At 66.3% G+C, this 26,894-nt stretch overlaps 1 protein-coding gene and 2 long non-coding RNA genes across 7 annotated transcripts; 2 read left to right on the plus strand and 1 right to left on the minus strand.

Annotated features, from left to right (window-relative positions):
• The first annotated feature begins 348 nt into the window (after positions 1 to 348).
• Positions 349 to 10,157, plus strand: LOC147575225 (uncharacterized). Its single transcript, XR_015242150.1, has 3 exons — positions 349 to 715; positions 1,136 to 1,750; positions 9,319 to 10,157. It is a non-coding gene; the product is annotated as an uncharacterized LOC147575225 (long non-coding RNA).
• MMP17 (matrix metallopeptidase 17) lies at positions 5,887 to 26,639 on the minus strand. Of its 5 annotated transcripts, none has more exons than XM_086681396.1 (10): positions 26,481 to 26,639; positions 17,016 to 17,148; positions 16,163 to 16,235; positions 15,447 to 15,730; positions 15,002 to 15,178; positions 13,423 to 13,522; positions 12,821 to 12,903; positions 12,569 to 12,721; positions 7,267 to 7,524; positions 5,887 to 6,639 (listed from the first exon to the last, which is right to left on the minus strand). In XM_086681396.1, the coding sequence occupies exons 1-10, from the start codon at positions 26,622 to 26,624 to the stop codon at positions 6,299 to 6,301; spliced, it is 1,746 nt and encodes a 581-aa protein (XP_086537522.1). In that variant the 5' UTR covers positions 26,625 to 26,639; the 3' UTR covers positions 5,887 to 6,298. The 5 variants fall into 5 exon arrangements, with proteins under 5 accessions (XP_086537522.1, XP_086537521.1, XP_086537523.1 ...); XM_086681395.1 differs by having other exon boundaries at positions 16,163 to 16,292; XM_086681397.1 differs by lacking the exon at positions 26,481 to 26,639 and adding an exon at positions 23,658 to 25,232 and having other exon boundaries at positions 16,163 to 16,292.
• Positions 12,011 to 14,167, plus strand: LOC147575227 (uncharacterized). The gene is made up of 3 exons (XR_015242151.1): positions 12,011 to 12,156; positions 12,305 to 12,686; positions 13,098 to 14,167. It is a non-coding gene; the product is annotated as an uncharacterized LOC147575227 (long non-coding RNA).
• Positions 26,640 to 26,894: the final 255 nt, after the last annotated feature.

The raw sequence follows: 26,894 nt of genomic DNA on the forward strand, positions 1-26,894 counted from the left end.
CCGGCCCAGCCTCGCCGCCGAGTCCACACCCGGACAGCCCTGGACTGACCCGGGACAGGGCCCATCTCCTCCTCCCTGCTCCTCCCTGGACCAAGGCAGGCCTGCAGGCCCGGGGTCTCAGACCCACTGCCTCAGGAGCTCGGCAGGGGCCTGTGTAGGACCAGGAGGAGCACGGGGACTGCAGAAGCCACTTTAGGCACATTTGCGCTTTTGAGCACCTGGTGCCCATGCGTCCAGGACGGGGGTGGGGGGTGCGACTCCTCTGCTCCAGCCTGGAGGCCACACCGGGGACCCCACCCCAGGCACAGCCACCGGGGCAGCAGGTGGGGAGGGGACGGGGAGGGGGCTCACGGAGTGGGTGAGGAAACACCCCCGCGCACGAACCCCCAGGGGAGGGAAACTGGGGTCTCAGCGAGAATGTGTGCAGAATGTTCACGTCCACGGCCGCTCGCTCTCCGTGGCCAAAAGGAGGGACCCCCTCCCCCCAGCATCGCTGTCCGTCCACGGATGAACAGAGAAACAAAACGTGGCACAGCCCCACGAGGAACAAGGAACGGACTCTGATTCTCTCTGCAGCCCCTGGAAAGACACATCACATGGCAGCAGCAGACACGAAACACCTGCTGTCGTGCTGTCTCTGAGCCCAGACACCTGGAGGGAGCAAGTGCACGGGGGACCCGCGGGAACGGGAACGGGTGGCCCAGGACCGGGTCAGGTGAGCGGCCCAGGGCTAAGACTTGGAGCAGAAGCAAAAGCCACCGGCTCCCAGCCCCTGACTGTTTGAGAGGTGGGAGGGGAAGGCCCAGAGGCGGAGTGGCAGGTGGGGGAGGGGCAGCTGGAGGCTGGCCTTTGGGGCGAGATCCGCGGGAAGAGCAGAGTCCAGCCTGAGCCGGGCAGCTGGGATTGCATCAGGGTCCAAGCTGCCGCGGCCTGGAGCTCCCCGGGCCGTCCTGGGTGACAGACCCCGGCCACCTCCCGGGCGGTGATGAGGGGCGGCAGATCCCAGGACACACGGACATCCGTGTGTCAGCTCTCAGCCTTGGCTGCCCGTGCAGACCCCTGGGGGCTCTGCTCCTCCTGGGACGCGCCCGGTGCCTGGTTCTGGCACCCGGTCAGCACCCTGTCCCCTTTGCAGGGCACCCAGCGTCCCCGCACCACACCAGCCCGGGACGTGCAGATGTGCACAGAGGTGCCGGTGCCCGAGAAGCGAGCCTCACGATAAATCCGTGCACTGCGTGGGCTGTCGCAGGGACCTTCCAGTGTCCTTGCCCGTGCCCCCTCCCCCCCCCCCCGCCCCGTTCTGTGGCCGCTCGGTCTCTGAGGCAGGGAGAGCAGTCATATTGCCTCCTTATCACCCCTTCACGTCTCAGTGCATCGACGCCCCAAGGAAAGCCTGTCAGCAGGGCACCTTCTGGGGGGCCGTTCGCTCCTCGAGCTCTGCCCTCTCCCCGCTCCCCCTTGTGCTGCTCCCAAAAGCCGCTGTGTTACCCTCCCCTTATTGGCTGGCCCTTCCCGCTGCACCCCCTGACCACAGGGTGCTGGCCTCTCCTGGCCGCAGTCCACCCACAGAGACTTAACACCATGACGCCACAGCCCCCAGCGTCCCTGACGCCTGCTTCCCCTCCCTGGACGACAGATCAAATGATCAATTCATTAAATCGAAGCCATGGCCTGGCCGGGTGGGAGGAGGGACCCCTGCATGTGGCTGAGTCGGCATCTGTCACTTGTACATTCACTCGACAAACATCGGGTGAGCCAGGTACTGTTGTAGGTGCGGGGCCACAGCACGCAAGAGACAGGCCGAATTGTTGTGGTCTAGTAGGAGGAAAGACAGCCGGCCAGACACAGGGGGAATTTATAAATATATAAACGGACCAGGGAGGGGGGGCTCAGAGTGGTGTTGCCGCACGGGTGACGTCAGACACGGAGTTTTGCACGCAGGAGGTGCGAGGCGGGAGCAGGCCTGGTGGTCTGGGGTGAGGCTGGACGGAGCGGCCCGGGGAGGGAAGGGGACAGTGAGGGCAGGGCCACCGTGAGGATTCGGGGGTCAGGGCAGGGGCCCGGTCTGGTGGGCGTTCCACAGGCCCCCGTGGCTGCCACGTGGGGAACACAGGTCGGGGCCAGTGCAGTGCAGGGGACCAGTCAGGGCTGCTGGAACATTCCAGGCAGGGCGGAGGGGCACATCCGGGTGTGTCTGGAAGGTGGAGCCGGGACCCCGCACGGACTGGGTGGGAGGTTTGTGAGAAAAGGTGATGAGGCGTCGCCTGAGTACGTGGAAAGTGGCCTGTCCTCTGCCGGGAGGGACAGCCTTGGGGGAGCTCGGGGCCCTGGTTTTTCCCCCGTGATGCTGGAGCTGAATGGCCGGTCAGATCTTCCAAGGTGGGCACGGTGGTTTCCTCGGAATGCAGACGGCACTCGATTGCCCAGGAGAGGTGGGTCTGTCCCCTCCCTTGGCTCAGTGGCCCGAGACCGTGGCAGGAGCCAGCCCACCGACCCCCTGACGAGGTCTCATCACTGGCGCGCTGTGCCCCGGCTCTCGAGGTCTCGCCCTCAGCCCCAGCTGCCACCTGGCCGCAAGTCCCGACAGCCGCCAGGGGAGAACCGCTCGGCCGCACCCCGGTGACCAGACACAGGACAGAAGTAGATTGGCATCGCTGCTCTAAGCCACAAGCTTTGGGCGGCCTGTCACGGTGTCCTGCCCGGAGAGAGGGCAGCTGGCACCAGGTTCGGTCTGCTTTGCTTTTCTCTCATTTCTCCGGAAGCACCAGGGTCCTGCCACCCTTTGGAGGCTCAGGGAGGGCCACCTGGGCCAGCAAGGGCCCGGTTCCCGGCGGGGGCCAGTGGCTGCGACCCACAGGGGCCTGCGGACGCCCTGGGAGCTGGGAGGAGCCGGCCGGCCCTGGTTCTGACTCTGTCACTCGTGCGGGTGCTGGCTCGGTCCCCAGAGCCGTAGAGGAACGTCTGCTCACCATCTTTGGGCCCAGCATCAGGTGCCCCCCCCCCCCGCCATCCACACCCACTGGGACACAGGGAGAGCACAGGAGTCGAGCTCACTCTCAGAGCGTGGCTGCCTGGGTTTCGCTCCCAGGCCCCTCGCCCGCGGAACTCACCGCCCTGCCCTGAGCCTCGGCCTCCTCTTCCGGAAAGCAGGCGCGACCACATCCCTCCCTTCACGACGTCTAGAGGATCCAAATGAGTTTGTGTTTGTATTTGTAAAGTGCGAAACGGGGCCGGAACGATACATTGTGATTACTCCTTGGGGTGACGAGCCCCCCAGAGCTCCCTAAGCCCCCAACCTGCTCCCAGGAAAGTGGGCGGAGAGGGCAAGGTGCAGCTGAGGTCTGAGTCTGGCCTGTGGCCCACGCTCCTGTGTGTTCGCACCGAACGCCGGGGTCCTCGTGGGAAGCCCCGCCCCCAGCGGGATGGCATCTGGGTGGTTAGAGTGGACGCGAGGTCACAGAGGTGGGGCCCCCGTGGGACCAGGACTCGCTCTTTCCCGCACGGGCACACCGCAGGGACCCGCCATCTCGCCGGTACCTGGCCGCAGACCTGCAGCCTTTGCAGCGCGGTCGGGCCCGTCTGCGGTGCTGGCCACACAGCCCGAGCTAAGCCCGTGCCTCCGTTTCCCCCACCGCAAGGTGGGAGCCGGAGCGGCTGCGTCCTGGCCCCTGAAGTCACCCCTGTAGGTGTGTTTTGTAAACTTGCCGCCCACGCTCACGTGGTCGTCAGGTGGACGCCAGCCGGCACCTGGGCCTGGAATGTGCCGTGAGCACGGCCGTCCTCACCTGGGCCGCCAGCGCCCTGACCTTTCCTGAGGGGTCTCTGGGTCTGTCACACGGCTGCTGGTCGCCTGGGGCGGGGGGCAGTTCTCCAGGCAGGACTGGCACAGCCCGCGGTAAAAACAGAGACTGGCTGAGAATCCAGAATTCAACACAAGCCTCCGGATGTCTGAATGGTGATTTCCCTAAAACACAGAGACTGTGCGGGCAGGATCTCCTGGGACCCCTGCTGCTGCTGCTGTGTTCGCGGGACGCAGAACCGGCGGGAAAGTTTCTGGAAAGAGCGTTTGGCTTCAACCCAGCAGTAAGACCACCGCCCGCACTGAGAGCCTCGTGGACCTGGTCCAGGCCACTGTGCACCTGGGGGGGGGCCTGGGGCAGGTGCCCCCAGAGCTGCCGGCCCACGAAGGGGGGCCACTGGAGGGGCATCCTCGGTGAGCAGGAGGCAGCTTGTTCCCACCGGAAGGACCGGCAGAGCCCCTCCCAGCTCTGAGGACCAGCTGGCACACACATGGATGGGGACGCAGCCCCATGTGGCCCGGTGGGGGGGGCGGGCAGTGCACCCGCACATCCCCGCATCCGCGTCCTGGTGGGCTCCCCGCCTGCCTCTTCTGCTGGGTGTTGGGCAGGGGTGCGGGTGCGGGGCCGGAGGAGCCTGCGCTCTCCTGAGACGTGCAGACATCTGTGCCCCTCCCTAGAGCCAGTGTGTGGGGTTTTGCTCAGAGGGAATTCCCCGTGGGCGGCCCTGTCCTCCTGGGCTCCCCCCACCCCCGCCACCTGACATTCACACCCGCTGCTCCCGCCCTGGCCTGCCTCTTCCCTCTGACTGTACAACCAGCTCCCCCCCCTTGTTTCTGCCCCTCCTACTCCGGGCAGCCTTTCTGGGCCCCCAGGAAAGCCATGTCTCACTTACAGGGGTGGGGGGTTAACACTCCCCCCCCCCCCCGCCCCACAGTGATCTGATCATAGGAGCGGGGCCAGGAATCTGCATTTCCACTAGGCCCAGGTGACGCTGTGTAGGAAGCACTTGCTGTAACCAGGCCCGGTAGGCCCTCCGGGCACCGGCTTCAGGGCCAGTGAGAACCCTGAGACCAGAGGGACCTCCGCTCCCTGCACAGGGCCTAACACCTGGGGCGACAGTGGCTTCCATTAGGAAGGAAAGGGCCGCAGGGGGCTAGGCCTCGGGGCGGGGGAGGGGCAGCTAGGCTGCGGGGCAGGGGGGGCTAGGCCATGCAGGGGAGGGAGGGCTAGGCAGCTGGGGTGGGGGCGTAGGCCACAGGGAGGGGTGGCTAGGCCGTGGCGGGGGAGGCTAGGTCACAGGGTGGGGGCTAGGCCGCGGGGGGAGGGGGCTAGGCCACAGGCGTAGGGAGCAGGCTAGGCCGTGGGAAAGGCGGTCTCTCCTGGCTGGGCCGCACAGCTCCCAGTCGCTGGATCTCTGGGCGGGAGGGCCGTCCCTGGACCGGCGCCCAACTGCCTCCTTGCACTTCCTGTTGGGAGGCTCCCTGGTTTTGGCAGCTGGCATCCCGGATGCCTCACCGAGAATGGGTGCTGGCGCGTTCTGCACGTCCGCTCTGAGCAGTGCGTGCACGCAGGGAGGGGCTCTGTTGGTGAGCCCCAGGCAAACGTGCCAGAGCCTCGGTCCTAAGACCTGCCCCGGCCCCGCCTGCTGGCAGCAGGCTCATTTCCCCCCGCTGGGCCTCAGCTCCCCCATCTGTGAAGTGGGCATAAGGACCGAGGGACAGGAGGGTCGGGGGGCGCTGGACGGGTAGGTGTCGGGGATCTCCAGGGGAGGGAGCGAGCGCCACACGGGCCTTCCTGGAAGCCCCCGGCCCTCCAAAGTGCAGCTGCGCCTGGGGCCAGGGCCGCACGGCCCCTCCAGGCCCCAGAGGACCCCCACCCCGCGGCTCCTGCCTGCAGTGCACCAGGGAGCTGAAGCTGAGCTTACGGAGCAGGGAAAGGTCGTGTTTGTTTGAAATGCATCAAGAGACCCCAGCTTGGGGGACTCCTCTGCTTCCCTGTGCAGGCAGCTGCAGGCCCGCAGGGACTGGGGACAAAAGCCCCCGTGGGCGGGAGCACCAGGGGCAGCAGTATGGACGACAGACGGGGCTGGGGGCAGCGTGGCCACCGAATGCCCTCCCGTCCCCAGCCCTGCGTCCCCTGGCTCGTCAGCTGAGTTCTGTGCGATCCAGCTGCCTGCTCGCCGCAGGGACGCTTCCTGTCCCCAGCCCGGCCTTGACAGAGTGTCCCCAACTCACAGATGGCAGTCAGGCCACTTCGTGGCAGAAAAGGAAGGACAGGTGGTAGGTTGCTTTCCTGCTCTTCTGCGGCTGAGCCGCCCGGGGGCGGCGCCCTCTGCTGGCCTCCTGCCAGTCCGCAGGGGCACGGCCAGGCCGCTGCTCAGGGCCGGCAGTGCGTTCGGATCTGCAAGGCCGGGGCCACTGAGGAACTCTCGGTCCGGGCACTGCAGGGGTGGGGGCGCTGGTCCTTGCCCTGAGGCCCACTGCGACCCATCGGCTCTGTCACCACAGGCCGGCGGCTGTCAGAGTGCCGGGGGCCGTCGACCACAGCGCAATCAGGGGCAGCAGGAGCGTGGCCGCCAGCAGTGGGCCCGAAGCCCCCGGGGGAGGGGAGGCGGGGGAGGTGCAGGAGCAGACCTCGAAGCCGTCCTCTGAGCGGCTCTGGCCGCGCTGTCCTGGCCGGGCGTGGGCCCCGGCCTCTCCGTCCTCGCCCTCCGGGTCCGCCTGTGGGTCTGTGCAGACCAGCCAGTCCCGCGCTGTGGACCGCGGGTACCCGGGTGCCGCCTCCAGCTCGCCTTCCACCACCTTCCAGTACTCCTTGCCACGGAAGAAGTAGGCAGCACCTGGGGGGGGGGGTGGGGAGGGGGCGTGAGCTCCGGGCAGGCCACAGGGCAGACTCAGGCTAGACAGCGGGACGACGAGGGAGCGGCGCTCGAGGCCGCAGGGAAGTGGGAGAACGGCTTACGCCACGGATAGTCTGTCTCGGCCCCAGTGGCCGTCTGCGGGCCCCTGGGGCCTCCCACGCCTGGGAAAGCTCGGGGCAGCCGCAGAAAGGCAGGGAGATAGACAAGATGACCTCTCGGTTTCTCTCCCTACGGGATGTTAAGTGAGGCCCTACTATGTGCCTGGCTGTTCTAGGTGTTGGGGATGTAGCTTTGGAAACAGAACAGCAGGGGGCATCTGGCCCCCCCAGAGCGGGCCCTGCAAGGAGGGAGATGCATGCTACCCTTTGCCGGGCAGGGTCGTGCTGTTTGGGCTGGAAGCACGTGAGGGAGGGGGCGTGCAGATGTCTGGACGGTGTCTGCAGGATGCAGGGCAGGTGCAAAGGCCCAGGGGCGCGTGAGACGCAGCAGGAGGCCTATGGCGGTGGGGGGCCCACGTGAGCGCAGCGGCTCCCGGGGGATCCTCCCAGTGAGCCCGCTGTGACCCCCGTTCCCCAGGTGGGGAGCCTGAGGCTGCACAGGGCTCACCGTCGGACCAGCGCATGGCGTCGTCGAGCGTGCTGGGGATGCCCCTCCACGGGGGGCTCCGGGCGGGGTGGCCGGGGTCCATGCGCCGTGTGTGCTCATCAAAGCGCCAGTACAGCTGGTCCTTAAAGAAATAAGTCTTGTCATTGTGGGCCCAGGAGAAGGCAGCGTCGACGCCGCCCGGCGGGAGGCCGAAGTCTGAGACGGGCCGCGGGTATCCTTCCTCTACGTTATTGTCCTTAAATACCCAGTATCTGTCTCCTGGGGGTGAGAGAGAGGGCCGTGGGCCAGAGCTCGGCCCGCCCCGCGGGGCGGACGCTCCAGCCCTTCCTCTCCCCGCCCGGCCCCCCCCCCCCGGTGCAACCGCCCCCCACCCCGGGGTCCTCATGAGCATTTACTGAGCACCTATTGTGTGCCTGGCACGGGCTCGGCCCACCTGCCAGCAGCCTGAGAAGCCAGGTTCTCACCAGGCACCCGCCATAAGGACAGGGAACGGGGTCACCAGCCAGCCCGCGGGAGGCCGCTCTGCTCAGTCGCGCCTCACCCACTCCTGCGACAGGCGGGCCGGGGTGTCCTCACGGGCAGGGCAGAAGGGCACTCGTCAGGGCCGTAAGCGGACGCATGCGTGCGCACCTTTGTCAGACTTCACACAGAAGCAAAATGTTTAGAAATCAACAAGAACTTCAAATCCATATGTAAAAATTAAAAAAAAAACAAAACAGTTTAAGATATAAGGAGGAGGAGGAGGAGGGGGAGGAGGAGGAGGAGGGGGAGGAAGAGGAGGGGGGAGGAAGAGGAGGGGGGAGGAAGAGGAGGGGGGAGGAAGAGGAGGGGGAGGAAGAGGAGGAGGGGGAGGAGAACGAGGAGGGAGGAGGGAGGAGAAAGAGGAGGAGGATGGAGAGGAGGAGGGGAGGAGGGGGAAGAGGAGGGGGAGGATGAGGAGGAGGAGGGGGAGGATGAGGAGGAGTAGGGACGAGGGAGGAGAAAGAGGAGGAGGAGGGAGGAGACAGAGGAGGAGGAGGAAAAGGAGGAGGAAGGGGGAGGAGGAGGAGGGAGAAGGGGAGGAGGAGGGAGAAGGGGGAGAAGAGGGGGAGGAGGAGGGGGAGGAAGAGGAGGGGAGGGGGAGGAAGAGGAGGGGGAGGGGGAGGAAGAGGAGGGGGAGGGGGAGGAAGAGGAGGGGAGGAAGAGGAGGAGGAGGAGGGGAAGGAGACAGAGGGAGGAGGGGGTAGGAGGAGGGAGGAGGAGGAGGGGGAGGAAGAGGAGGAAGGAGGAAAAGGAGGAGGAGAGGAGGAGGGGGAGGATGAGGAGTAGGGACGAGGGAGGAGAAAGAGGAGGAGGAGGGAGGAGACAGAGTAGGAGGAGGAAGAGGAGGGGGAGGGGGAGGAGGAGGAGGGGGAGGGGGAGGAGGAGGGGGAGGGGGAGGAGGAGGAGGGGGAGGGGGAGGAGGAGGAGGGGGAGGGGGAGGAGGAGGAGGGGGAGGGGAGGAGGAGGAGGGGGGAGGGGGAGGAGGGGGAGGGGGAGGAGGAGGAGGGGGAGGGGAGGAGGAGGAGGAGGGGGGAGGGGGAGGAGGGGGAGGAAGAGGAGGAGGAGGGGGAGGGAGAGGAGGAGGGGGAGGGGGAGGAGGAGGAGGGGGAGGGGAGGAGGAGGAGGAGGGGGGAGGGGGAGGAGGAGGAGGGGGAGGGGGAGGAGGAGGAGGGGGAGGGGGAGGAGGAGGAGGGGGAGGGGGAGGAGGAGGAGGGGGAGGAGGAGGAGGGGGAGGGGAGGAGGAGGAGGAGGGGGAGGAAGAGGAGGAGGGAGGAAAAGGAGGGAGGAAGAGGAGGAGGAGAGGAGGGGGAGGAGGAGAACGTTTAAAAGCGTTTTGCCAGAAGGGCGCCTGGGGGGCTCAGTCGGTTAACCATCCAAATCTTCAGCTCAGGTCACGATCTCAAGGTTTGTGAGTCCAAGCCCCACGTCGGGCTCTGCGCTGACAGCGTGGAGCCTGCTGGGGATTCTCCCTGCCCCTCTCTCTGCCCCTCCCCTGCATGCTCTCTTTCTAAATAAACTTTTTATAAAAAGTCTTTTGCCAGACAAAGAGTTGGAACGGACATTTCTCGGAGGAAGACATTCGAACGGCCGACAGACAAATGAACAGATGCTCAACCTCACTAATTAGGGAAACACGAATCCAAACCCCATGAGACACCATCGGACGCCCATCAGGATGGCCACTATCAAAAGACCCGAAAACACCCAGTGCTGGCGAGGATGTGGAGAAGGGAGGCCTGTTCCGCCGCTGCTGGGAAGGCGAGCCGGTGGGAGACAGCGTGGAGGGTCCTCAGAGTCGAACACAGAGGGCCCACTCGCCCCCTTCTGGGTCGGTACACGGAGCCGAAGGCAGGGTCTCAAAGGTACTCGCGCACCCGTGTTCACAGCAGTGCTGTTCACGGCAGCCAAGACGTGGGAGCCACCCAAGTGACCACGGTGGACGATGGCTAAGCGAGATGTGGTCCATCCAGACGATGGAATGGCATTCGGCCTTGGAAAGGAAGGACGTGCGGCCACCTGCCACGGCACACACGTGGACCTTGAGGGCTCGACGCTACGGGAAACGAGCCGTCCCAAAGGACAAGCGTTGTAGGACCGCACGCGTCTGAGGCACCCGGCCAGATCCACAGAAAGTAGACGGTGGGCACCAGGGGCTGGGGGGCTGGGGGGCAGCTTCCGTTCGGAAAGATGGACAAGTCCTGACGGCAGACGGTGGTGGTGGTTCTGCGCGGCGTGAAGGTGCCTAACGCCTCCGATCTGTACGCTTAGAAGTGCTCACGACGGTAGCTTCTCATGTTGTGTTTTTGCCATGATTAAAAGTAAACATAATTTTTTAAGAATCCTTTCCCACAGACAGGGAACGGCAGACGTGCCCGAGAAGGGGCGGGGTGAAGCAACGGTGAGCCCCCACGACGGGCCCCAGACGGCCGAGACAGGGCGCAGGCGTGCCCACAAAGCAAGGGGCGGGAGAGGTCAACCTCTCCCCGCGACGCGAGGAGCCGGTGACCTTAGAGGGGAGAAAATCTCGCAGATGCGCGGCCCGGGGGGGGGGGGGGGGGGCAGGGCACAGCGCCAGGCAGATGACGCCTCGGGCAGGGCAGCTCGGAGCGCGTCCCTCTGGGACAGTCCCGCTGAACGTGCAAAACCAGAACCTGCTGGGGAGAAGCTGCCAGGTGACGTGCCCGAGGGGCGCCGGCCCGGACGCTCCAGACGCGCCCGGGGTGTGTTGGGGGGGGGGCAGACGCGGTGGGAAGGCTGCGGCGTGTGCCATCCCCTCTTTGACCAGCAGGGGCATAAACCGTCCGCGGAAACGAGGAAGCCAGCAGAGCGGAAGGCTGACAGGGGGCGAGCCCGCGGCCTTCAGGTCCTGCTTTCGCAGCTTTCCTGGAAGCCGGACGTTATTTTTCAAAACACAGGTTTGAGGACCGAGGAGACTCTGTGTAGAGACAGGAAGGAATCTCCAAGATCTGTCACGTGAGAAGAGGGGAGGCCGGCGCGCACAGTAGGCCGGAGAGAGAGGAGGGAGTTGGGAGGAGGGAGGAGGTAGGAGGGAGGTGGGAGGCGGCGCACACACACACCGCCTACTTGGCGGACGGTCCCTCTGACAGGCGGTGCCCCGCGGGGCTAAGTCAGGTGCGGGTGGCTCCCGATTGTAACAGATCGGCTAGGACGTGCGCCGTTCTTCCTGTTTTGCTTTTTGGTGAACGCTGAAATCACGGCTGCCGCCTCCAGGGAGCCCTCCCGTGTGCCAGGCTCCCGATGGCCACTCGGCCCGAGGATGGGGACTCTGGGGGGACCACACCCACCGGAGGCAGCGGTGACTGACAGGTGCCCCACCTGGACCGGGGGCTGGCAGGTGACGTGAACGAGCTCAAAAAACACGCAGAACATTCTTGCCTCCTCAAAGAGGTACGGTCGCCCCAATTTTGTTCAAAGAGCTGCTGCAGGTTGAGCAATGCTCCCCCAAATTCACATCCGCCTGAACCTCAGAATCTGACTTGTTTAGAAATAGGGTCTTTGCCGCGAGATTAGTTAAGAGGAAGTCATGTGGGAGTGGGGGGCGGGGGAGGGCGCATCCGCTGACTGGTGTCCTTCTACAAAGAGGACGCACAGACCCGAGGCCCACGGAGGGGAGCAGCCCGATGAGATACAGGCAGGGGCGGGAGGGGCTGGGGCTAAGTCTCCCCTGCAGACTAAGCAGGAACCGGCCCGGCACCTTGATCTGGGGCATGCGGCCCCCGGCCGAGAGAACGAACCCGTTGCCTCACACCCCCCAATTTGTACTTTGCGACCGAAGCCCGAAAACACAAGTGCCAGCTCGTGCCTCAGCGTCCCTGCCCTCCGCATGGGATGCGCGTAGGGGGCGGGCTGTGAGGGCTTCCCTGGAAGGGGCGCCAGGCCGCATCTGTTCCAGCACAGGCGGGGCGGGGCGGGGAGGGGGGGCGGCACTCCGAGACTCCAATGCAGGAGCCGTGGGCGGATGTTGCAAAATAACCCAAACCCAGAAGATGACACCGAGCGGGTCCCAACCCTGGGACTGTGGCCTCGGGCAGTGGCCCTGGAGCCAGCAGGGGCCCCGGGACCTGGGAAGCCCGGTCCAGGGCAGCAGGCGTGACCGGGAAGGCTCACAGCCCCCGAGGCACCCACAGGTGCAGGCACGCCGCCCCCACACAGACAGCAACACCCGCCAGCCCAGGTCCCCGCGTCCCGTCCCGCCCCCACAAGACCGCACCCCCCCACCCCCAGCCCAGGGAGCGGGTGTGGAAGGTGCAGTGACGCCCTCTCCCAACAGACCCGCCATCCTGGACAGACACGTGGGAGCTGTGCGTGGCTCCATGCATCGAGGATAAGTCCAGCTCCTTCCCTCAGGTGTTGACCTGCCCTTCTGTCCTCGCTCACCCTCCCTCCGCCCCCTTGGCCGCTCTGTTCTTGCCCCGGGGCCTTTGCACTGGCAGCTCCCTCTGGCTGGAGCACGTTCCCTCAGCCCTAACTGAAACTAACTTCCTCATTCAGGCAGGTGCTCCTCGTGTGTGCCCTGTGGGAACAGGGCGGGGACCTTTGTCTGTTTTGCCCGCCGTGTACCTGCAGTGCCTACCGCGGTGCGGAGGACACAGTAGGTGCTCAGTAAGCGTGCATCGGTGGCATGCACAAAGGAGTGGGCCGGGCCCTGCTCTGTGCTTGGAGCAAACCACAGGCCGGGCCTCCGGGGCAGAGGTGGGCTGGGGGGGGGGGGGCCCACCAGCAGAGACTCAGGCGGAGCACCCGGGCGGGGCCCGCCCACCTTTGAAGAAGACGATCTTGTGGTCGCTGGTGCGCTCGAACACGGCGTCCACGCCGTCCAGGTGCAGCGGAAGGCCCCGCCAGAAGCGGTGCATCTGCGCGGGCTGCAGCGACACCAGGTGCCCGTCCCGGGTCAGCCGCCAGAAGTACCTGCCTGGGGGCACGGAGAGGGGGTGGGGCTGCAGGGGGCAGGTCTGGGGCCCGGAGCTGCCCTTCCATCCGGTAGCCACTCACTGGACCGGGTGGGGGTTACCTTTGAAGAAAAAGGCCTCGCCGCGGATCTGGGCCACCGCGTCAAAATCAGTGCTGCAGCGGAGAGGCACGTCCTTCCTGGGTCTGGGGGCAGAGAGCAGGGGGAGGGCTGGAGGAGGGGGCTGGGGCAGTGAACAGGGGGAGGGGAGGGGAGGGTGGGGGCTGGGGGGGCTGGGGGGAGCCTCCGTTCCTGAGCCACTCTGGGGGAGTAGGGCTTCACAAGCCCCAGAAGGACCTCCCTTAAGGAGACCCCGCCCCACCCCCGTCATTTGCTGCAGGCTCAGAGACAGTTGCATTCTGGTTTGTCAACTATACGCCAAGTAATAAAAATCAAAGCCCGAGTCCCTTTTGCGCCATCCAGAGTGGCCGACACAGAGCATGGAGCGAGCGGACATCAGGAGCATCTGGACAGACAGACGTTCTCGCGCACAGGGCGCAGGTCAGGGACAAAGGGCGGGCGGGTGTCCTTCCGCCGTCCGGAGGAGTGTAAGGAAGGCAGGGTGGCTCAGGGCTTAGCCCCGGGAGCGCCGGGAGTCCAGGCCCCTGAGCCATGGCTGGGGGAGGTGCTGGCCACAGCGTGCAGGGCAGGGGCCCACGGCTTACGGGGTGCCGGACCGGTTGTTGGGGGGCTCTGGCGGGAGGGGAGGCTCCTCGGGCTCTGGGGTGTCCGGCTGTGCCGTGGGGGACACGGACTCCCGCACACCTGTGGGGACAAGAGGCTGCACTGAACCCGGCAGGGCCCCCCTCCCTTCCCGGGACCCCCGACGCGGAGCTGTGGGCCCTGCACGTGCACCAGAGCCACAGCATCACAGCCCGAGGGGGAGACACAGGGGTCCCCGCGACCCCTCCTTAACCTCCAGGGGCTCAATGAGTGTTGCCCCCCACCCCAGACCTCCTCCCGGGTGCAGACCCCAGAGAACCAAGGACAGGCGTGCAAACCAAAACTCGTCTGAATGTGCACAGTAGCCAGAGGTGGAAACAATGCACATGTCCACCCACGAGGGGACAAACAGAATCTTTGGTCATAAAGAGAAAGGAAGCGTGGACCTAGGGCGTGGACAGGGCGCTCGGTGAGAGCAGCTGGGCACAAGAGGGCCCACGGCGTGTGGTCCCAGTTGCACGAACCGTCCAGAAAGGGCACAGCCGTGGACGTGGACAGAAGGGAGGTCAGTGGCTGCCAGGCAGTGTGGGGGGGGTGACCGCTGATGGCCGTGGGGTCTCCTTTGGTGGGGGGTGGTGACAAGTGTTGTGGAACCATGCAGAAGGGGCAGATACACAACCCTGCGAACGTGGCCAATGCCACCGGCCTGTACTCATCAAAGGGGTTAACATGGTAGGTTTTACTCTAGTAGGAAAGTGCCCATGTCAGAGCCTGGTGGACGCCGGGGCGCTCACAACAGCAGGGGAGGGGGGTTAGGAGAGGTGGAAAGTATGCTGGTGCCATGGGGGGGCACCCTGGGGTTGTGGCGGGCACCTGGGGGTCGTGGGGGGCACGTGGGAGTCATGGGGGGCACCTGGGGGTCATGGGGGGGAAGACTGGGGTCACGAGGGGAAGACTGGGGTATAGGGGGCACCCGGGGGTCATGGGGGGCACCCGGGGGTCGGGGCAGGGACATGGGAACCACGGGGATGTCACCACTACCTGCACCCCAGGCCCACGCCTGCTCCCTGATGGGGCCTCCTTCTATGCAAGTGCCTGATGGCGTCCCCAGCACAGCAGGTCCCCGAGCTCTGGGTTCAGTCCTGGCTCTGTCGGCCGCCAGGGTGCCCCCCGGCCTCAGCCTTCCCATCTCTAAGTGGGGACAGCAGGTCCGACCTCCCGGGCCATAAAGACCAGACGCCTCAGTGCACGTATGTACTTGGCACAGGCCGGGGGCAAGTCCGTGCCAGTTGCCACAAGCTGAAGCTACCTGGGGGCCGGACGGGGATCCTGCCCTGTTCTGAGGCCCTGTTCAAAGGCCTGCAGGGCGCCTGCAGCCCGGGGCCCCCCGCGAAAGACCACCCGTTTGTTCGTCCCACACACGTCAGGGAGCCGCTCGGGCCACGCGAGGCCTGGACGCTGAGCGCAGGGAGACGAGCAGGACAGAAAGAGCCATCCCGTGGGGTCCTGGGGCCGGGGAGCCCCGCGTTTCTGGCTCCGTCCCCGGGGCGACCCGGGCCCGGCTCTGGGGGACGGACTCACCGTACAGCTGCCAGACGCGCACCCTGTCCTCGTAGGGGAGCCTGTAGTGTAGAGGGTCGCCCACGGGGCCCTGGTAGTACGGCTGCATGATGGAGCTCGTGGCCGCCACGTGGCTCAGCCCAATGGCGTGGCCAAACTCGTGGACGGCCACCGCGAACAGGTCCATATCGCGGGTGTCTGGGAACACGGGGAGCCGGGGGGTCAGGGGAGGGACGGCCAGGGTGACCGGAGGGGGCTGGCTCGCGTGCGCAGGCCGGGCACCCGCGGGGAGGGGGCGTGAGGCGACGGGCGTTCCCATCACGCTGGAGGCCCGGGTCCTCGACGGGCCGGTTCCATGTAGTTAGTGCCGAGGCCCCGGCGGGGGGGGGGGGGGGGGGTCACTGCTGGTCCCTGAGGCCCGAGTGGGAGGGGGGCCCCCGGGACCTGTGGCCTCAGCCCCACGCACCTGGGGAGCGGAAGGCCCAGGACTCATCGTCATCGAAGTGGGCGTCCCCCGCGGAGAGCTGGTCGCCGGGGAGGAAGGCGTGGGCCACCGCGCCACCCGGGCCGTCGAAGGGGTAGGCGTCGTTGTGGTCGGCCTTGGAGAAGTCGATCTGGATGTCCGCGGCACTGCCCGCCACCTCGTGGAAGTTGAGGGGTGTGATGTCGCTCCAGACTTTGAGGGCGTAGTGCATGAGGGCGCGCACGGTGTCCCGGCCCAGGGGCGAGTCCCGCGGGAACGTGCGGACCCTAGGGCGGGCGGGGTCAGAGCCTGGGGTCTGGCCAGCCGGCGCCCCCTCCCCAGGGTTACCCAGCCCGCCGGGGACCGTATCTGGAAACAGGGTTTTGCAGACGATGTTAAGGTAAAGGTTGAGACAAGGCCACACAGGCAGGGGGGGCGGTGGCCGCGTGGGGGGAGGGGAGGCTGGGACCACAGCAGCAGCCCTGGAGCCGAGAGGCTGGGGGCGGGTTCTCCCCTCCCCTCCCCGCCACTGAGCCTCAGAAGCAGCGGCCCCGTGACCCTTGGACCTCCGACTCCGGGCCTCCAGCGCTGAGGACCGACCCCTCCCCCCCCTTCTTGCTGGGCCCGGCCGTGGGCGCTGGTTTGGGCGGGCCCCCAGGAAAGGGGACCAGGACGGTCCGGTCCGGGCAGGGCCGCCCCCCTCCCCGCCCCCCGCCCACCTCCACGACAGGCTCCTCCTGTTCCACGTGGTGGGAGCCGGAGCCTGGCGCCTCCTTCGGGCCGGGGCCGCAGCTGGGAGGTCAGGGAGGGAACACCGAGGGGTTTTCATCAGCGCCAGGGTGGCCTCGTCTGCGGGGGAGGGTGGGGTCAGGTCCCCTAGAGGTGGCACCGGGCTCAGGCCCCACGCCCTGCTCCCCGGGGACCGGGTCGGGTGGGGGCGGGGCCTCACTGCCAGGCGTGCGTGCAGGATCAGGACAGGGGTCGCTCGGAGCACGTGTGAAATACGACAGGGCCTGGACCGGTCAGGTCGGCCACTGGCGGGGCCCTGGCCAGGCGGGCACGGCTCGGCCCCGATCTGCGTCGGGTATCCCGGGACCCACACCTGACCGGCTCTGTGGTGACACGGGCGTGTCCACCTCTGCAGAGGCCCGGGGACAGCTGTGATCCGTCAGCCCCCAGGAGGGCCTCCACAAAACCGGAATGTGCCCCCAACGCGTGAAAAGCGGGGCGCTCACATAAACACCCCAGGTTTCTGGTTTCCCGTGGAAAGCTGGCGGTTTCGGCAGCACAGATCCGCCGCTTCCAGGGGACAAGATTCAGTGGGGACCAAGGGTGGGCTTAAGTGCAGACCACGTAGTGGGGGAGGTGGGTCTGGGTGCAACGGACACACACGCACCCATCACTGTGCCCACATCCAGGGGCGGGCCCGCGTGGCAAGAATCCTTGGTCCTGCCCCCAGAGACAGCGGGGACCCGTCCCTAACCACAGCCCCACAGAGGGCCCCCGGGGCGGGGGAGTTAGGGGAAACCAGGCTCCTGGAGCGCCCATCCCCCGCGCCCCTAGAGGACTGACCTAGGATGCCGGTGGTCTCCAGGCCCCCGAACCGCTGCATGGCGGCAATGGCCTTGGACACCTCCTCCTGTGTCTGCAGCTGGCCTGTTGTGGGGTCGGCTGGGGGCAGGTAGCCAAATCTGCTCAGCCACTCCTGAGAGGAGAGAGCAGGGTGAGTGGCGGAGTGGGTGGGGGGGACGGCTCAGCCCCACAAGAAGAGCTATGGGCCCTTGAGGTGAGGGGCAGGCCTCTCCCAGCCCTGATCAACACCACCCTGGCCCCAGCCCCCCATTAGCCCACAGGGCACCTCGTGTTCCTTCTTTAAATTTTTTTTTTCTTTCAATGTTTTTATTTATTTTTGGGACAGAGAGAGACAGAGCATGAACGGGGAAGGGGCAGAGTGAGAGGGAGACACAGAATCGGAAACAGGCTCCAGGCTCCGAGCCATCAGCCCAGAGCCTGACGCGGGGCTCGAACTCACGGACCGTGAGATCGTGACCTGGCTGAAGTCGGACGCTTAACCGACTGCGCCACCCAGGCGCCCCTAGTGTTCCTTCTTTAAGTTACTTTACGGGCCGATGCCGGAGAAGCGCCTGAATAAACCTGATGCCTCTTAGAAGGGGTGAGCTTGAGCAGTGCACAACCTGTACGACTGCTCACAGCAGCCTGCCCCACCTCACTTCTCTTGAGCCAGGAGATGCCCAGGGGACACTTAAGAAAGTGAAATTCTACAAAGGTTACTACATGTGGCATGGGCCAAATTCAGGCCCTTGGGAGGCAAGAGTCGAAGACCTAAGGTCTGAAACCCACACTGAGAAGAGCATAGCCTCAGGCTCCGGTGTTAGGACTCTGGTCACGAGCTGCACATTCACAGCATGTAAGAGCCCAGACTCTGAGGCCACTTGCTGTGCATTTGCACTCAAGCCCTCTGGGCTGATTCCCCGCCTGGGAATGTGAGCACAGAATGAGTCAGAGTGTGGAAAATGCCCCGTCAGCACCTGACACAGGTGTTGGATGAAGCACGCCGTGGCACCGTCAGGGGACGGCTCTGCCCGAAAGCGCCCTGGTCGGGGTTCCCTGAGCCAAGCTGGAGGCAGGAAGCAAGGCGACCCTTCAGCACGGACACAAGTACAGCCCCGTCTCAAGCCCCAGTCACCTCTACCATCCGTGCGGGGCCCTAGGAGACAGGGAGGCGCTGCTGCCCTTGTTCGGGGGGAGTCCCCCCTTGGGGTTCAGTGTCTTGAACAGCCAACTGGTGCTCATGCCCACTTCCTGGGCTGTGTGACAATCCCACGATAGCGCCTGGGCCATGTGGACACTGGGGGGACTCACCCGGCAGGGGGACGGGGGAACCCAGCGGCGGGTGGAAGGCAAGGTCCGGGATTCCTGAGCCCTGCCCTTCCCAGGCCTGTGGCTCCAAGATACCCGCTTACAGGCTTGTTTGCGTTTTGGTAGATGTTTAAAAAACCCTCTCGATTCGTTTATGCTACTGCAGGCCCCTCGGAAGCGTCTGAGTTTGTAGCCCTGGCCAGGAGGCTCCCTGCTCAGAGGGGGGGTGCCTAGCTCAGTGGAAGGGGGTCCACCCTCCTGGAGTTCCCAGGGCTTCAATTGACCAGAAGCTGCCACCTTGATGATTTGCATACAATTTGCATACACCTGCAGAGAACCAGCTAGATTCCTCCCTTTCCAGGAAACACAGGGTCTTTCCCAAGGTTTCTCTGTTCCTTCCTCCCCCCCAAACCCTTACTGGCCCAGAGCCCCTGGTCCTAACTGGAGGCCCGCAAAAGTGTGTGCAAAACTGGGGCCCCTCTGAGGTGGTTGGACACGGCTGAGTAGCACCAGGAGCGACTCGGTCCTTGATGAACAGCAATCAAGACACCTTCCCAAGTGGACGCGCCTCATTAGACGGCCCCTTCTCCCCGGGGGCCTGGGAGTGACACCCTGTGCTCAAAGGAGGTGGCACCGGCTGGGACAGGGCCACCTCCCCATCCTGGGCTGTGCCGTCCTCAGGGTTAAGACCTTTGCCGTCACCGAGCACCCCCTTCCTCTGGGAGGACCCCCCTTCACATCACTGCAAACACACTGAAGCTCATCAGCTGGGCCACCAGCGGGATGAGCGTGTCCCGTGCCTGGTCCCTGTCCCGGCACTGGAGCGACCCGAGACAGCCTCAGGCACGAAACACCTGTATTCGTGGCTACACACATCTTCGGGAAAAGATTCAAAGACTACTGAAAGTTTTGACTCTGCCGTTCTCTTTCCGAACGTCCGAAAACACATACGTGCATTTCAGAGCCCTCTGTTAAGACTCCAGGCCTGAGCTACGGAACCCCAGGGCCTCAGGGCTGCAGCAGCCCCCTTGCTCAGCACCACGAGGCTGCCTCCTCTAGGAAGCCCTCTGGAGTTCCCTCAGATGTCCAGGATGCCACATGAGGGTGCCGGCAACCCCCCTCCTCACCAGGGAAGGGCCCACCCAAGCGGGTGGGGGATGGGGCACTCTGGGAGAAGAACCCCCTTCCCCAGCTGTCTGGCCCGGGGGCTGGGATAACAGCTGGGTGTGGGCACTGAGCTGTGCCCCACCCCCACAGGCACCGAGCTTCCCTGAGGGGCACTGCCCTGCCCCAGGGAGCCTGGCCAGGAGACCACATGCGTTTCCAGGCTTCCGAGGCCTCAAGAGCCCTTCAGGTGGTTTTGGAATGTTTGCCAACGCTGGAAAGCAGCTTTTAGCCTCAGGTCTGAGGGGCCGCCTGTGCTAACTTGCAGAACCACGAGGGCAGCTGAGTGCAGGCGCTGGCCGCCCCTACCAGCCTGGGCCCTGGGAACACTGCAGCTCGAGACCCCGTCAGCGGCCAGGCCAGAGGAACAGGGCCAAGGCCCCCTCCCTCGCAGGTGTGGGCTGGGGGTGGGGGTCTGCACCCTCAATCTGACTTCCCACCCCCCCCAGTGTGGACCCCTCCCCTTGACCTTCGCATCACGAGGCAGCCCCCTCTCAAGGCCCCAGCTGTCCCCTCCCCACGGCCCCTGCCATCCGTTGTGTGGGGGGGGGTGGATGTGGGCAGCGGGGAGCTCTCGGTGGCCACGGGGAGCGAGGGGGGCCGGCGGGTGGAAGTGCCTGGAACCGGAAGGCCCCATCCCCCTGGGGAGGCGCCAGGACCACAGCGCCCCCCCCCTCCACTGGCCAGCTCATCTCCACCTCCGGGAAAACAGGCAAAGTCCCAAACAGCCAAACGGCCAGCCCCGCCCCGGCAGCACTACCTTCTGAAGTGGGAGCTGAGAACCGGCCCGAGGGCGGGGGGTGGGGGGGGGGTGGGGGGTGGGGGGGGGGTGGGGGGTGGGGGGGTCCTGGCAGGGGATGCGCGCTTCCCCCCCCCCGCACCCCCTCCCCATCACTAGGGAGCCCGGGCCGCCCCTCCCTGCGCGCCCATCCCGCGCCATCGTCAGGCGACCGCGTCTCCAGGGCAACCAGGCTGCAGCAGCGGAGGTGAACCTTCCAGAAGGCCGTGGGGAGGAGAGGGGAAGGGAGGGGAGGGGAGGAGAGGGGAAGAGCAGGGACGTCCCAACCTCGCAGCCGCCGTCCCGCCGCGGAGAGTCCCCAACAGCCAAGGAGATGTGCCTTTCCTCCCCCCGGGGATCCCTGAACTGGGCCGTTAACGCCCGCGGGGAAACTGAGGCCGGAGCCGCGGCGCCCCGTGCAAGGCACTAGCGGGACATGGTGCTTCCGGGCTCTAGAGCGGCCCCAGGCCTCTCCGCTTTTTATCTTTCCCCGTGCGCTTGTCACGGGCGATACCACATGCCTCCGTCTACTGGGATAACAGGTCCCACTCCCCTCCCAAGTCTTGGATTCCCGGGGGGGCACAGCCCTGGCCCCAGAGTGGCCCCAGCAGGTGAGGGCCCCCGGCAGGTGGGCAGGTGGGCACCTGCAGCCACAGCCCCACGGGGGGGGGGGACTGACGGGCGGAGGGACGGACGGAGGGACGGTGCTGGGCTGCACCAGGCTGGCGGACAAGCAGCGCTCACTGTGTGCAGGGTCTCAGATAGTCCTCTCCACGGTCCCACGGCGTGGCCGCTGTTGTCCTCACTTATAGGGGGCAAGTGGGGGCCTAAAGACTGCGACGACCAGGGCTCACACTGCCCCCTGGAGCCTGGCGGGGCCACCATGTGCCGGGGACCACGGTGGTGGGTGGCTGACCCGTGGGCCCTTCCCCCCGCACGGTCCGTCTGTGACTGGATCCCCCCCCCCAGCCTTGTCGGGGGGCAGGGAGAGCATGAGCCCCTCTGTACAGATGAGTAAACCGAGGCTCAAAGGCTGCAGAGGGGCCTCGGCAGAGCGCAGCCAGTGAGACCTCGGCCACGGTGCCGTGGCTCAGGGGACGTGGAGGCTGGCAGGCAGTGGCTTTAGAGTCCCCCCAGGGCCCAGATAACCAACGGTAAGTCCAGCAGAGCCCGGCTGTGCCCGGGAGGTGCTGGCTCCCCGCCCACCCTCTGTACCTTCGCTCGGCACCCGGGTCGGGGCAGCGTGCGGCCACCACCTCCGCTCACAGCTGAGGAAACTGGGCCCTCGGTCGCACGTGAAGCCAGTGGCAGAGCCGCGGTCTGGCATCAGTCTCCGCCTGCCTCGCTCTGCCCCTTGGAGGGAAATGAGCTGGTGCCCGGCTTGCTCCGGGAGGGGCGGTGGGTGGCCACGGAGATCCCCCCCGGCCCCTGTGTCTTCCCCAGGGGGACGCTCCTGGGCCTCCCCCCCCCCCCCCCGGGACAGCCTGTCCATCCCCCTGACACACCCAGAATGAGCACTCACTGTGCCAGGCGCTCTGGGGACAGGGGAGACCCGGGAGAGCCCTCCCCGCAGACGGGGCTCCAGAAGCGGACGGGGTTCTGGGGAACAGTAACGATACACAAATGGACGTGGGAACAAGTGACTTCACGCATGACAGCAGTTACCAGATGCGGTCCTAACAGCGGACAACTGCTGAGTGCTTTTCCAGTCACTAACCCGCTTCATGCTTACGACGCCCCTCAGGGCAGCGCTGCCCGAGGACGGGGGTGGGGGGCATCGTCTGTGGTGTTCGTGCTGGGCACACAGTAGCCACGAAATAAGTACCTGCTGCATTAATCTTATGGGTGAGCACCGTCATCCCCGCTTCACAGACGGGGACACAGAGCCAGAGAGAGGTTAGGACAGGCACCCACAGTGACGCAGCCAGCCAGCATGAGGCAGGGCGGGGACGGGAGCCCAGAGCCTATGCCCATAACCTCTCTGCTATGAGGGGACGTGAGTGACAGGGTACAGGGGCCAACTAAATGGTTGTCAGAGAAGATGTCCCTGGTGGGTGACAGTAGGCTGAGACCTGAGAAATGAGGAGCTGGTCAGGGGACGAGCCCTAGAAGAGTTCACAGAGGTGGGCGTGGCACACACAAAGGCCCTGGGGCAGGAGGCAGCCGGGAAGTTCCGTAGAGAAGCACAGAGAAAGGCGTACAGGAGGCAGGCACGCAGAGGCGGGCAGCCGGTCAGCAGTGCAAGCTGATTCTGGGCAGGGGGTGGGGAGAGCCAGGCCATGCACCCTGCCAGACCGCTCTGTCACTCTGTCCCGCCCCTGCGGAGAGCCGACGGTGCTCGGGAGACCCCACAGGCTCTCAGCTCATGAGGGACAGACCCCTCGCCCTCCACGAGCGACGCACAGACCCTGCGCACTGGAAACTCATCACCGTCAATAGGCAAAAACCACAGATGCTCGAAGCACCCTCGGAAGGCACTGCACCAGCCGCCTGCCAAACCCCAAATCCTCTCCACTGCTCCCTCCCCCTCAGGACGGGAAGGCAGCTGACTTCCCACCGCTGGGAGCAATCCAGAGGCCTCACCCAGTGAAGGTCCCAGTGGCCCGGTTTCACAGACTGGAGACCGAGGCCCGCGGGCTGGATCCAGACCCCGGTCTGCCTCAAGGGCCTGCGTGAGGGGGACACACATCCTAAGCCCCCAGGCCAGATGCTGGCGGTGTGGTCGGGGTCCACACTCCCAGGGCTCAGTCCACAGGCGTCCGGCACAGCCCTGCCCAGGCTCCCGCCACAGAAGCACACAAAGACTTCTTTCAGACTGGCCGTCAGCCCCGAGGCCAGGAGTGCTCCACCCGAGGCCAGGAGTGCTCCAGGGCCAGAACTCCCAGGGGACAGCACGCCTTAGGGCTGGGGGCCTGGGGGGTGCTGGGTGGACCTTAGGACCTTCACATTCACATCTAACCCCCCACAGGTATGCTGGGAGGGGGCCCCCTGGAGTCTTCCCTCTGGAAGGCTCAGCGCAAAATCACGCAGGGGTTAACCATTTCCTGCTGTCCGTCCTGGCGGAGGGCGGGCAGTCCCAGGCTGCAGCTGCGGGGTGCCATGTCTGTGACCTCAGTCCTGAGCGCACGCAGGGCCCGTGGGCTCCCTTGGGTGCCGGCACTGAGGAGCAGGGACCCAGAGGCCAAGGGTGACTGTCACCCCTGCCACAATCTTTCCCCGGCTCAGGAGGGGGACACGGGGCTTGAGCACGCTCTGCGGTCCCGGCTCACATCCACCACTGCCATCGTCCGGCCACGTCCCGCCCGTCCCTTCATCCTCTGGGGCCTCTCGGGCCACGGGCCTTGCTTGCTCCCGGCCATCCTCACATACAACCTCAGCCGCAAACCAGTCACCTGTCTGTCAAAGATCACGCGATGCCCCGAGATGCTGTGTGGTTGGGGGCAACGAGGACTTCGTTGCTGGAGGTAGAAACCCGAGCACCTGGGCACAAACTTCAGAAGACCGGTTGGCAAATCTGCCGACGCTCAACGTGTGATGTTCACGCCTGTCACTGGCCCCCCTGCTCCAGGGCCTGGGTCCCCCCCCCCCCCCCCCACAGTCACGCTGCAGTAACCGGGAGGTTCTAGCACTGCCTCTGGCTTAGCAAGAGCGTCGGCAACAGCCGCACGTCTGTGCCCAGGGCCGGCTGAAGGATGTGACGTCCGCGCTGGAGCGAGCTGGGGAGAGCACAGAGAACCGGGCAGATCCCGACGTGCCAATACGGAACGTTCCCCAGGACAGGCTTCCAAGTGAAAGCAGCCGGGCACGCAACAGTGGGCAGGAGGCTGTCATCCATACAAATAAGGGGCCCAGGTCCCCAAGTCCTTGCGAGTGCCCAGACGACCTCCAGAAGGATCCTTAGGAGATGAGGGGAGGACGGGGGAGAGGGAATTTCTCCCTCGGACCCTCTGTATGGCCTGAATGTCTTGCTACGGGTGCTACCTACTTGGAAACACAGTAACGAAAAGCTCGGTGGACCCCAGGAGAGCACAGCACACTCTTTCGTCCCACTGTGTACGGCCTGAAAGCCCACCCTTGGCGGGGCGCAGGGGACTCAATGCAGGGCTTTGTCCTCACTCTGAAGCTGGGGGTGGGCCGGGCCAGCCTCTCCCAGCGACCAGCCAGTGCTCCAGACCCGCTGGGCTCGACTCTGTCTGGCAGAAGCTGGGTCACACTTACAAAGAGGCCCTTCTCCTCACTGGCAGCCCCAGATCTGAATACCCAGAGTCAGCGGACCCGGGCGTCTACAGAGGGGGCGGGATGGAGTCCCCCTCCTCCCCATAAATCCTGCCGTTTCCAAGACTTCCCGCATCTCTGGGGCTGCGGCTCCGAGGTGTCATTCCCCAGAAGGCCACCAGAGACCGCCCTCCACCCACAAACGGGGCAGAAAGCTGGAAGGCTGCTCCACCAGGCGGGTGGGTCCCGGCCTTCCCCGGGTGGGAGCCTTAAAAAAGTGTCAGGCGCAGAACCCTCGGCTATTTACCCACTGGGCCAGATGCCAGGGCCCTGCTGGCTTTGGGGTTCCAGGCTAAAGAGCCACATTCCCCACCCCCCACGCCCCCACAACGGCATTCCACAGTTTGGCCCAGTGACTGCCCACCCGCTGTGGGGGGGGGGGCGGTCTCGGGAACCCTGGCAGCCAGAAGAGGGGGTGCGCAGGCTCTAGCTGGCCAGGAGTGTGCACAACCGGCTGTCCCTGGGCAGGCAGAGAAAAACTTCAGAACCGCCCCGAGTCTGACAAACCAACTTGGCGGGGCCAGAACTCCCAGCCTTCCCAGCAGGGTCTCTCTGAGCTAGGAACTGGAAGCCTGGGTTCTACCCTCACTCTGCCTCGACCTGGCAACAGGCTGCCCCCCAGATCATGCGCCCCGAGGGGGGAGGGGATCCAGGAAACCCCCAGCTACAAAGGAGCACCCCAATCTCAGAGGCAGTTTGGCAGGGAGGAAGCCCACTGTGGGGTCCCTCAGGCGTCCGGAAGCCGGCAGCCGGGACCGGTGGCTGCGCTGTCCCAGATGGCTGCGAGGGCTGGGGCAGCTGGGCGGGGGCGCTCCCCAGCCTGTTTCTGAGCCAGAACCTGTGGCCAAGTCCTGCCAACTGTACAGGGCTGCGGATGCCTCCCCCCACACCCCCAACAAATGCCTCCGCCTGCCTGCCTGAAATCCACCTGCAGCTTCCAAGTGCCTACGGCGCTGGGAGAGGGGCTCGGCCAGCACCCCTCTAGGACAGCCCTTTATGCGCTGGTGGATGTGGGCCGTGTGCGGGGGTGGGGAGGGCGCGGCCCCTGGCCCGGATCCCCGCGTCTCTCCGCGGAGTGAGGGGCCGCGGCAGGGGCGGAAGCCCCCAAATAAAAATCCGACGGCCCCTCGCGCCTTCGCCTGGCCTCGCCAACCTGGGGGCGGCGAGACCCAGAAAGTCTGATCTCCAGGTTCCAGGTCCAGAGGAGTGTGACTAGGGGGAGGGCTGTGGGAGGAGGGCGCTGCCGCCGGCCCCAGGACGGCTCCCAAGGCAGGGGCACAGCTGGCGTTCCGGAAGGGGGCGCTGGGGACGGCGGTGGGGCTGCATCCGAGTCTGGGAATGGGAGGGGAACCCCATCAAGCTCGGACAGGGCCAAGGGGGAGGCAGAGCAAGGCTGGCGGCGGAAGGGGACCGGGGACAGGGCCAAGATCCACGTCCAATGGGGCCTGGGGGCCGGTTCTCTCGCTCCCCGACACCCCACACGGAGCTAACTCGACAACCGCCGGCTTTCCGGGGCGTCCCCACTCCGCAGCCCCGACCTTTCCTCGGTGGTGGGTGCGCGCCCCTCCCCCCCCCCCCCGCCACTCCCACTGGGAACGCACGCGGGGCGCGCTTCTCCCGGCGGCTGCGACGGCCGTCCCACTCGCCTGGGGTCCTCCTTCGGGGCCGCTCCGAGCCGCGGGCAAGGGCTCGGCCGGGCAGCTCCAGCCTCCGCTGCCTCCCGCGGCTGCGGCGCGCAGCGAGCGCCGCGGTGCCGGGAAGGTACACGGCGCCGCTTTCCCAGACCCGGGTGCGCGCGCGTCCGGCGCTCAGCCTGCGCCCCAGCCTCAGCTTTCCGCCCAGGAAATGGGTCCAGGGCTCCCCGCGCTCCCGCAGGCGCCGAGGGGCACTGTCGGGGTCCTCCCGGCCCGCGGGACCCCGCGTGCCGGCCGCGCACTCACCACTCCCAGGCTGAGGTCCTCCGCGCGGGGCGCGGGCGCGCCACAGCCCCCGCGGGCCGCCAGCGCGAGCAGCAGCAGCGGCAGCGGCGGGAGCCGGGGCCGGGGGGGCGGCGGGCCGGGCCCGGGGGCGGCGCGGCGCCCCATCCCGCTCGCGGGGCGGTCGGCGCGGCTGTGGGGGTCCCCGCGCTCCCGCGCCCCTGCGTCCGGCTCCCCGCGCCGCCGCGCCCCGCTCCGCCGCTCTGCGTCCCTGCACCCCTGCGCCCGAGCGCCCCGCTCTGCTGCGCGCCGCTCCCGGCCGGCCGAGCCCCGCGCGCCGCCTCCCGGCGGCGGGGCGGGGCATGCTAATGTATGCTAATGGACTCCGGCCGCGCTCGCCCCGCCCACCGCCTTAAAGGCCCCGCGTCCTGCGCAGGT

The sequence above is a fragment of the Puma concolor genome, chromosome D3 (assembly GCF_028749965.1).
Source record: "Puma concolor isolate L17-30 chromosome D3, mPumCon1.1.hap2, whole genome shotgun sequence".
In the NCBI taxonomy this organism is placed as follows: domain Eukaryota; kingdom Metazoa; phylum Chordata; class Mammalia; order Carnivora; family Felidae; genus Puma; species Puma concolor.